The 11,609-nt window shown below is 39.8% G+C and overlaps 1 protein-coding gene across 5 annotated transcripts in view; it reads left to right on the plus strand.

Moving 5' to 3' along the window:
* The window catches only part of aqr (aquarius intron-binding spliceosomal factor), a 64,156-nt gene extending 56,287 nt beyond the window's left edge, over positions 1-7,869 (plus strand). For 2 of the 5 annotated variants that reach the window (XM_060828935.1, XM_060828936.1), the window contains exons 29-37: positions 647-718; positions 1,161-1,348; positions 1,871-2,042; positions 2,240-2,410; positions 3,136-3,221; positions 4,975-5,149; positions 5,257-5,370; positions 6,190-6,245; positions 7,482-7,869. In XM_060828935.1, coding sequence (XP_060684918.1) covers positions 647-718; positions 1,161-1,348; positions 1,871-2,042; positions 2,240-2,410; positions 3,136-3,221; positions 4,975-5,149; positions 5,257-5,370; positions 6,190-6,245; positions 7,482-7,692 — 1,245 coding nt within the window. In that variant the 3' untranslated portion in view covers positions 7,693-7,869. The remainder of the gene's footprint in view (positions 1-646; positions 719-1,160; positions 1,349-1,870; positions 2,043-2,239; positions 2,411-3,135; positions 3,222-4,974; positions 5,150-5,256; positions 5,371-6,189; positions 6,246-7,481) is intronic. The other 3 variants (XM_060828937.1, XM_060828938.1, XM_060828939.1) reach the window with 3 other exon arrangements.
* Positions 7,870-11,609: the final 3,740 nt, after the last annotated feature.

Here is an 11,609-nt window from a genome sequence, read left to right on the forward strand (position 1 = left end):
CTTTTTCGCTCTTAAGAAGCGTAACATTCCTTTCACTAGTCTTTTCTAAGAGAATAAGGATTGTCATTTCTCTGCATTTTCCCTTAGCTGCTCACTCAGTAAAACTGTGTGTGCTTCTACAATCTTCTGTTTTCTTTTTTATTGCTGAGTATCGTGACAAACTTGTGAAAATTTCTCTTTAAATCAAAAAGGAAAGGATTGCTATTTCCAACCCAGGTCTGGTGACATTATCCACAGAAAGGAGAAGAATATCCTGCCAGCAGTAGGGGGAGTTGTTTTTTTCAGATAGATCTCAAACTCAGCAATGTGCTTTCTTGGAAATATGAAGTTTGTTTTCTACATTGTGAAAAAATATTTTGTCAGAAGTGGCATTTACAATCCAATTTAAAATAAAAGTCAATACCATTTTAAGGATGGCACCACTGGTACAGATTAGAGGAAGGTTTTACCCTGTTTTTGATTATATTTTCTATGTGATTAAAGCAATATTCCGTTTCCTCTGCTGATTGTTCACTTAATTTTTGGATTCACTGAAGCATGACTATGCACTCTGGTTAATTGTTTGTTTTTGGTGGGGAGGAGAAAAGTTTCTATTTGATATTTGAGAATGTGAAAAGAAAACATTTTATTATTATTATTTTGACAGTATGACAACATTCTAATGGAGGAAGCTGCACAGATTCTTGAGATTGAAACCTTTATTCCCCTCCTCCTACAAGTAAGCTTTCTATCATAAATAGATTATAGCCACATTAGAGTCTTGACTGCTAGTAATGATATGCTATGCTAATTAATATGGTCTGTTGTTCTTTCGGTCACTTTTTTCCACAAGCCAGAGCAAAATTAATTATGTACCTCATACCTGTGGCCCTGAAATTGAAGTTACAGGTATGTCCTATTTAGGTGAACTTGACTCTAAATTCATGGGTGACAATCATCCAAATGTAGCAATGAATTTCTTAGATGAGATTGAACTTATTTCAAATGAGGCATTCACTGCTTAATATTTTACTGATTTAATTAACTTAACTAATAAAATATGGAATAAACTTTTGGCACCTTGTCTTGAAATAGTGACTGAAATTGTAAAAATTGCTTCCAGTTGTTAGCAGTATCTTTGACTCCAGGAAGTTTTTTTAAATGCTTTCCATTCTCCATAGAATCCTGAAGATGGTTTCAGTCGACTGAAGCGTTGGATAATGATCGGGGATCATCACCAGCTTCCCCCTGTCATTAAGAACATGGCCTTCCAAAAATATTCCAACATGGAGCAGTCTCTATTTACACGATTTGTTCGTTTGGGAGTTCCAACAGTGGACCTTGATGCCCAGGGGAGAGCAAGAGCTAGGTAAAACAAAAGAACTTAAAGAAAGAAAAGATTCATGCTTATATAGCACATTTCATAACTTCAACACTCTGGGATATGATCAGGCCACGCCACTCTCCTTCTCTCTTTCAATCTCTTTCTAAATTGGTTTTGGCTGGAACATGAGAGCTTCCTCTCTGTTCCTTGAAGCCTGCCATGAAATGTCTTATATTGATTTGAGGGCAGAGGTGGGATTTAACTTCATGTGTCATTTTTACAAAACACACCTCTGGAACTGTGGTACTCCTTCAGTATTACATTGGAGCATCAGCCTCAATGCTCAAGTCTTTGTAGTGGGGTTGAACCCGAACTTCTGATTTGGAAACAAAAATGAGTTCTTACCAGGCCAAGGCTTTTGATAGTGATTGGAAAAAGAGGAAGCAGTACTGGAAAGAGGTTTATCCATTTAAACATACCTGCTATTGGAGTTGTTCACTACCTACATATCTACTGTTTTAAGTAATCTGCATTGTAATTCCAACATTCACTCTTCTTTCCATTAAGTTTGTGCAATCTCTACAACTGGCGTTACAAGAAACTCGGCAACCTCCCCCACGTCCAGATCTTACCTGAATTTTGTACTGCTAATGCCGGTTTAGCATATGATTTCCAACTTATTAATGTGGAGGATTTCAATGGAATTGGAGAATCTGAACCCAATCCATATTTTTACCAGGTAAATAATCGTCTTAATATTTTTATTGTTTCAAATATCTATAAACCTACAAAGAAGATTGGTTATTGAGATGTTTTGCACTAAAGCCCTTTTGGCATTCTTCTAAGAAAATTTGAAAAATATTTCACCCTGTGATAGCTTTTACTTTGTATTGATTGCTTTTCTGAAAATAAAATTATCACTCAAACGTTTGACAGAATCTGGCAGAGGCTGAATACGCAGTGGCCCTTTTTATGTACATGCGTTTGCTAGGGTACCCTGCAGAAAGAATCAGCATCTTAACAACATACAATGGTCAGAAGCATTTGATTCGTGATGTTATCAATCAACGTTGTGGTGGTAATCCTCTTATAGGACGACCAAGCAAGGTAGGATTTCTTTTCAAATCTTGTTACACAATTGACCTGATTTATTCCAGGATATTGACATTTTGCAAGTTGTTTTTATGAGAAAAGAAAATGACCTAAAAGTATGGTGCAGAGTGTAAAGCCTTTATATAAATCAGTTGCTCGCTGGTCCTTATGTCTCAATTTCAGCCATATTGTGCAGAGAAGTACCAAGTGGAAATGAGCCATTTCCCTTCACTGTGTTGAGGTTTGGGGTGGGTACATTGGAGTGCAGTTGGTTGTGTCAACCACCTCTCCACCTGTTGGTATTAGAAGAACTAAGGTGAGAGCTGTGCAAAGGAATGGCGATGTTTCTTTAAGTATCTCATAAAGCTAACCTGTCGTCTTCAAATTAATATAGACAAATTTGTGGTCACATTATTTTGTGATTGAAGACTGTGCAGTTTTGCAATTTATGCAGTCTGAATACATGGAATGAACAAAGACCAATCATCCCATTAAAGCTGCTTGTTTAGATGAATCAAGTTGATTTTGGTTTGTCATAGTCTGACTAATGAGGTCTGGAGCTGCCAAGCTCCAAAGTATATTTCAACATGTATTACTTATTTCTGTCATCAGTTTTTATTGAAATTTATTTCACATACCTCCTATACAACATTTTCATGACCGGGGAATTGATTTCCCTCAATCTTGCTACCTTCTCCTTAGTTTTCTGTTCAAAAATTTAGACTTTCTATTTCTTCTAGGTCACCACAGTGGACAGATTCCAAGGGCAACAGAATGACTATATTATTCTCTCTTTGGTACGGACTAAAGCTGTTGGACATCTCAGGTATATTGTAAACCATGAGTTTTGATCACTAATAAGCCACAAGACGAGATGATATTGGGTGATACCATTTCAACACTGATAAGAATATTTGCAAATAGTTTAGGCATCCTGAAATATATCTTTTAAGTAATCAAATGAAAGTATTTTCGTGGACTTAACTTTTAAAACTGAAATTTCTTTATCCTCTCTATATCTTGTAGTCTTAAGCAGTGTTCCAGGGTCTGATCATTGTCTTGCATAATAATTTCCAAAAACAGTCCTGTGATATCAGGATGTCAGTACACAATTTCATTCAAATGCCAGGTTGCTATTTCTACAATTCACTGTGGTGTCGAAATGGAATAAAGATTCTTATCACTGGATTGAAAGAAATTTTTTTTTAAAACTGATGAAACTGCAGTGTAGATGTGCAGAAGTATTGTGGCATGTTGTGATCTTATTTTTCTTCAAGTCATCTTTAGAGAATCAAAAAGAAGTTTCAATGTTAAAAATCTGGAATGGAATCAAAACTGATAGCAATGTTATCTTATCTTGCTATTTCAGCTTGCTGTGCTGGCCTGTATTTTTTAGCCTTTATAATTTTGTGTTGTGAAATTCAGTTTCCAAGAGTGGTTAATCTTCCCTTCATTTAGCAGTCTCACAGCACAAAGCAGTTCCGCTGGCAATGCTGATTAGGTTCAAGGATGGTTAACTATACTAATAATCTGTGTAGATGAGTAGTAACTAAATTTGTTTTACAACGCAAGTGTATCTATGGTAAGATAGTACTTCAGTAGCAAGGTATAAAAAAACCCATATGAATATGTTTTTTCATCATAAACTGCTGCCAAACGCCCATGAGTTAATTCCATGTGAAACACTACACTCGAACCATGAGTATAATTTAGAAAATGTTTCATAGCCTTCAGCATGTGAAAATTAAAACATGCTAAGTCTAACTGAAATGTTAGACTGACAAGCAACGGAAGCTACTAATCTAAAATTCAACTAGCTGTGTGTTTCATCGGTTGTTCTTTTTTGCAAGCCGTAGATTTTAACTATAATTCTTTAGGTGGAAACTGTGTCTCTAATTTTAGTTTTCATTTGTCATGATGAATGACTCATTTAAATTACATTATTAGAAATGCTGATAAAATGAGTTGGACAATCCAGTATCTTTCATCTTATTAAGGGATAAATAGTAAGTGTATTATGAACTTTCACACTACTTTGAGAATTTCTTTCTTTCCAAGTTTGTTAAGCTGTGGAATTCTCTTTGCTAGAGCACAGTGAGGACACTATCATTGAATATGTTTAAGACTGAGTTAGGTAGATTTTTGATTGACAAGTGAGTCAAAGTTAAGGCTTTGAATTGATGCCCACAATTAGATCAGGCATGACCTGACCATCCAAATGACGAACTCATGTTTCTAATTTGCATCTTCATCGATATTAAGGAGCATAATGTATTAAAATTGAAATTCAATTTGTACTGAAAGCAGACATTGTCAGTGTAAAAATTAGATTAACATTTTTAGACATGATACACTGCATCTTTGTGACTGACCTATTTCACCAATGCTGTATAGCCATGTATTTTCAGCTTGTGGCTTGAAGTTTCCTGCAACTGGTTTTGAATTAATATTGGAATCTGAATCTCTTTGCTGAAATGATATTTATTAGATGCATTTTTAATTTATTTTGAATTGGGTTGATGTTTTTTTTAAAGCAGTAAACCTCTCTGATATTAACCAATGTCTTCCTTCACAACCAGAGATGTTCGGCGATTAGTTGTTGCCATGTCAAGAGCCAGGCTTGGGCTGTACATCTTTGCAAGAGTATCACTGTTTCAGAACTGCTTTGAGCTTACTCCAGCCTTTAATCAGCTCACTGCTCGACCACTCCAGCTACACATTGTGCCCTCGGAGTATCACCCGACAGACAGAAGGGTAACTTCTACCAAATGATGAATGATTTTACTGTGCAATGTGGCTTTTAGCTGTGATTTTACACATATTCGCCTGTAAATAATGGCTACATTTGATTTTTCTTTCAGAATGGTGATATTCCAACCCATTTAATGAGAATTATCAAAAACATGCCTGAGATGGCAAACTTCGTTTACAATATGTACATGCAGATGATTCAAAATATGCACCAATATAGAAAGGTAAAGAGCTGTTTTTATTTCTCATTCAGTTTATGCAGTGTTCATACAGTTTGAAGTCTGTATGTTAGGTGAACAGTAGACTCTAAACTAGTTACAAGAGCTCCTTGTAAAGAAGTTATTGCAAATAGGTTATGTAATAAAGAGAAAACTAATTTGCCTGTTAATTTGTTTTGTGCATCTGCTTTTAGTTGTAAGTATAAAAGGGTTTAAAACTAATTAAAGGGGGAGAAGAATATGGAAGAGAGGAAATGTAGGCTAACAAGGCAAAAGAATATGGCAACATTACAGGGCATCTACTTGGATTAATGATACCAAATGGGACAGGAATGAACAGAGTGTGTTAACATAGAAAAACAGCAGCAAAGAAGATCAAAGCAGAGGGGAAAACAGTAAAAAGGCAAAATTATTGGCTCTTTACTTGAGTACACAAAGTATTTGGGACAAAATGAATGAATTAACAGCGCAAGTAAAGGTTGATAAATATAATCTTGTAACCTTGTTTCTACAGTGGCTATAAGGAGATCAAAGTTTTAAACTAAATAGTCAGGGTTATGTGGCTTTTCAAAAGGCAAGGAGGTAAGGGTGACAAGGTAGCTTTGTTTATATAGAATGAACTAAGTAACAATGGCAAAAAATGAGCTTGTATTGGAAGATGGAGATAACACAAATATTGATTGGAAGGCAAGTAGGGAGGATGACATAGATTAAGCAGGGGGATATATATAGGTTAAGCAACTTGACTCATAGTTGACAGATGGATATAATATGGGAAATGTAAGATAACGCATCTTGGCATTGTTTTTTAATATTCATTCACAGGATGAAGGCATCACTAGCAAGGCCAGCATTTACTGCCCATTCCTAATTGGCCAAAGGTCAGTTAAGAGTCAACCACATTGCTGTGGTCTCGTGACACTCACTGAAGGACATTAGTGAACCAGATGAGATTACCCAACAATTAACAATGGCTTTCTGATTATCATTAGACTCTTAATTCCAGATTTTTATTGAATTCAAATTCCACCATCTGTCATGGTGGGATTCAAGCACAGGTCTCCAGACATTACCTGGGTCTCTGGATAAACATTCCAGTGATAATACCACTCAGCCATCACCTCCCATGAAGGTAGAAGAGCTGAATATTTTTTTAAATGGAGGAAAACTGCATAAAAGCAGTTGCACAAGGGAGGTTTAAGTTGGAGAAAAGCTTCGTCAAGTGCACCTTACCGGATAGAAATCACACTTTTCCAATTAACTGACAAATTTTATTTAACACTTCTGTGAAGTCTCTTGTGATGTTTCATTGTTAAAGACACTAAAATAAATCAAATTGGTAAGTCATCTGTCTTAAAGGCTATCTATAGCATTAATACGAATATGAGGCAAAATGACAATAACCTTAATGTTTTTAACATAGAATTTTAATGTTTGTCCCATGAAATTAAGAAGCATTTTGTAATTTCATCTTTTTCCCCTTTCTGAACTGCTAATTTCTCCATTTAACAAAATAAAAAAAAAATCTGACCTGTTGCCATGCAAGAGCTCTTCACACAATGATGTTTTGGTACCTTTGGTGCCTGAACTGCTGTGCTCTTCCAGCACCACTAATTCAGAACCTTATTTGCTTTGATAAATTGTAGATTTTTCAGCTTACCTTCTCTCTACTGCAATATATAAATGAAAGTGGTGGAAAATAACTGTACAGGGAAGTATAAGCTTAATTTTTCAAATGTTGAATGCAGATTTAGGATTGATTTTAGTAGGAAAGCTTTTGTTTTTGTTTTCCCCTTTACTTGTCACTGCACCTTGCTTGTATTCAGGAGTAAAGATTTGCAGGACAGATTTGAAAAATTAAGGTAACTTATTGAATATTAGACAGAAGGTGAATATTGAGATATTCTAATAATGATATTTCTAAATGTGGATTTCTACATTTAAAAGCTTGGAGACAGTTTTTTGTAATTATGATTGTTACATCTCATTGTGCTTTCCACAGTTACTTGATGTTTCTTTGATATTAACAGAGCCTCTGTGCAGAATATATATCATTACCAGTTTTCATATTGGTATAGACATTCACTAAATACTCTCTTTTTTTAAATTCTGTGCAGCAGTTACTTCCACCACCAGAACCGGTTCCTGTGCCAGATATTGAGAATGTCAAAGAAACGAAAGAGTCAGTTCCTGAGAATAAAGATGAAGAGACAACAGAGGAGGACTATAACCAAATGCCTGAGCACCCTGGCAGGGACAGTGATAGTGAGGGCAGTGGAACTGAAGAGGACAAAGAAAGTTAATGGTTGCTTGCTCCAAAAATTGTAAAGGTTTGAATGCACAGATGTATAGAAGTTGGACATCTCAGAGTGTCACTTGCCAGATTCTTTGTGTAGGACATTGACCAGTATTCACAAGTGTTGTCGCGTGGCCTGCAGAAAATAGTTTTGATTGTAATTGAGGGTTTGAACAATCTATTTTGTAATTTTCAAAGATGTTTTAATAAATTTTGTTTAAAAAAAATCACTGAGCATATCTGTAACAATCAGCAGCTTTTGATTTGTTCTAACTGTCTTCATTGTTTAAGCAGCATCTGATGCTCAGCCTGCTGACTGTGTTATTGGTGCTGGTGATGATGGACTATAAAAAGGAGAAGGCGGCAACTAGAACCAACAGTATGATTATCCTGACTTCAGAGATTGTTCCCACTTTAGTTTCTGATTAATGGTAAATCTTAAGGTGTCGATAATGAGAGAGATTCATTGATGAGAACAATTGAATGTCAAGGAGAGATGTTTGGATTTTCTCTTGCTGGAGGTTGTCAGTGTAAATATTACTTGCTGTGAATTCTACAGCAAATAAATCATTTCCTTACTGTCCAAAGCCCGTCCACCATCTACAAGGCACGAGTCAGGAATCTGATGATGTACTTTCGTGGGCGGCACGGTGGCACAGTGGTTAGCACTGCTGCCTCACAGCGCCTGTAGACCCGGGTTCAATTCCCGACTCAGGCGACTGACTGTGTGGAGTTTGCACGTTCTCCCCGTGTCTGCGTGGGTTTCCTCCGGGTGATCCGGTTTCCTCCCACAGTCACAAAGATGTGCGGGTCAGGTGAATTGGCTGTGCTAAATTGCCCGTAGTGTTAGGTAAGGGGTAAATGTAGGGGTATGGGTGGGTTGCGCTTCGGCGGGTCGGTGTGGACTTGTTGGGCCGAAGGGCCTGTTTCCACACTGTAAGTCTAATCTAATCTAATCTACTTTCCGTTTGCCTAGATAGCGCAACTCCAACAATACTCAAGAAATTTGACACACCTTGGTCTGCACCCCATTCAGATCAAATATTTACTGACTCCACCACTGGTGCACACTGCTACAATATGTGCCATCTATGAAATGCAGTGCAGGAGTTCACCATGGCTTATTCAACAGCACCTTGCGATTACATGGTCTCTGCAACATGGAAGGCAAGGGCAACAGATAAATGTAATTCCTCTCTGGTCACATGCCATCCTGACTTGATACTATATCATCATAACTTTCTTGTTTCTGGATTAAAATCCAGGAACTAACTCCATATCTAACATTGCTACGATATTACTTGGACAATAGTTCCAGAAGGTGGCTCACCACCACCTTTTCAAGAACAGTTAGAATGTAAGTTAGTAAGTGCTGGCTTTGTTAGCGATGCCAGCATCCTTGAATGAATAAAAATACATAGCAGATAAGTCTTGCAGTGTCATTCAGTAGAGGTTGGAAAGGTTCAGGAATTTGGAAACCAAGTTTTAATTTCCATGAATAGCAGTGAAACTAAGGTTGGGGATTGGTAGAGAGCTAAGGTAACTTCAAGACAGCATGTGTCTTGAAGATTGTGCTAAAAATGCTCTAATTAGAACTGTTATAAGCAAGGGATTGGGAGAGGAATGTCAAAAGATGGCATCAAGTGCCTGCATTCTTTTCCCGAAGAACAGTGGAGGCAGGGTCATTGAATATTTTACAGACTATATTGGATAGATTCTTGATTGACAAATTTATTAAATTTGAGATTTCAAATGGTATTGGGGTACCAAGAAAAATATTGGTGACAGTCAGATCAGCCATGATCTTATTTAATGACTGAACAGACTCAAGTGGCCTAATGGCCTACTACTTCTAATTTGAGGAGGGAGGTCCACAGAAAGGAGTTTCCAAAGGCACTGAAAGCGTAAGAGCTATCTGGATACTGTTGTGCATGCAATGCTGATATCTTCTCATTCAGTGCCACCACGTGCTGCTGATGAGCAGCAATGCGCAAGTCAAACTCCTTCAGCACCAGGCAGGCAGTCTGTACTACATCCTCAGGAGAATTCATACTCTCAACAAACAGTATTTCAACTCCATCTCAAACATCAAAAACTAAGTACAACTAACTTTTATCTACCCACCTCCATAACCAGTGCTCCTCAAACATTCCAGAAGATGCCTCTGGAACTGCTCGGACGCCATTAGCCATGTGGCTGGTGCAGCTGCCACCCCCATCATGGCCACTCCCACAGCCACTTCCACCCTTCATAATTCCTCGTGCATCACACATGACATCACTTCCGCCCCTCATAACATTGCTGATGTCACACGCTCAGTGACTTCCGCCCACCCCCTACTGCCGTGTTTGCCACCACTTCCGCCCCCACCAATGCCACTCACCTGCATTCTGCTGACACGACCCCCATGGATCCCATTGTCACCATTCCCGGCCCCCAGAATCCTGAGGGGAACACCACCCCTGCTCATGACTGCAACCCCACTCCCAGCTCCACACCCACACAAGGTCCCAGGTCCCAGCCTGCCGAGTTTTCAACATCCCTCCAGACCTCCCCCTCACTGAGGACGAACGATCAGTCCTCAGCAAAGGACTCACCTTCATCCCCCTCCATCCACGCATCAATGAATTTAGTACACGCCGTGATTTCTTCCGCCGCCTCCGCCTTCAAACTTACTTTCACAATCAGGACTCCCGCCCACCTTCCGAGGACCCCTTCGCCCACCTCCAACACACTGCATCCACCTGGACATCCCGTGCTGACCTATTATCTGCCCTCAACCTCTTCATTTCCAACTGCCGTCGGGACATTAACCACGTCAACCTGTCTACCCCCCTCCTCCACTCCAACCTCTCACCCTCACAACGCACAGCCCTCCAATCCCTCTGCTCCAATCCTGACCTCACCATCAATCCAGCAGACAAAGGGGGCACAGTGGTAGTCTGGTGCACTGACCACTACACCGCTGAAGCCAAATGCTAACTCGAGGACATCTCTTCCTACCGCCCCCTTGACCATAACCCCACCCCCCAATCACCAAACCATCATCTCCCAGACCATATAGAACCTCATCACCTCAGGAGATCACCCATCCACAATTTCCAAACTCATAGTCCGGGAACCCCGCACTGCCCGGTTCTACCTCCTTCCCAAGATCCACAAGCCTGACCACCCTGTCCAACCCATTGTCTCAGCATGCTCCTGCCCCACTGAACTCATTTCTACCTACCTCGACACTGTCCTATCCCCCCTAGTCCAGGAACTCCCCACATACGTTCGAGACACCACCCATACCCTCCACCTCCTCCAAGGCTTCCGTTTCCCCGGCCCCCAACGCCACATCTTCACCATGGATATCCAATCCCTCTACACCTCCATCAGCCATGACCAGAGCCTCCAAGCCCTCTGCTTTTTACTCTCCCTACATCCCCAACAGCACCCTTCCACCGACACTCAGTTGTTTGGCCGAACTGGTCTTCACCCTTAACAATTTCTCCTTCAAATCCTCCCACTTCCTCCAGACCAAAGGGATAGCCATGGGCACACACATGAGGCCCAGCTATGCCTGTCCCTTTGTTGGCTATGTAGAACAGTCAATCTTCTGTAATTACACCGGCACCACTCCCCACCTCTTCCTCCGCTACATTGATGACTGCATTGGTGCCACCTCGTGCTCCCGCGAGGAGGTTGAACAATTCATCAACTTCACTAACACATTCCACCCTGATCTTAAATTTACCTGGACCATCTCTGCCACCTCCCTCCCCTTCCATTAATGATGACCCACTTGATACTGACATTTTTTACAAACCCACCGACTCCCACAGCTACCTGGATTACACCTCTTCCCACCCTACCTCTTGCAAAAATGCCATCCCGTATTCCCAATTCCTCCGCCTCCACCGTATCTGCTCCCAGGAGGACCAGTTCCACCACAACACACCAGATG

This window comes from Hemiscyllium ocellatum, chromosome 8 (genome assembly GCF_020745735.1).
Source record: "Hemiscyllium ocellatum isolate sHemOce1 chromosome 8, sHemOce1.pat.X.cur, whole genome shotgun sequence".
In the NCBI taxonomy this organism is placed as follows: Eukaryota; Metazoa; Chordata; class Chondrichthyes; order Orectolobiformes; family Hemiscylliidae; genus Hemiscyllium; species Hemiscyllium ocellatum.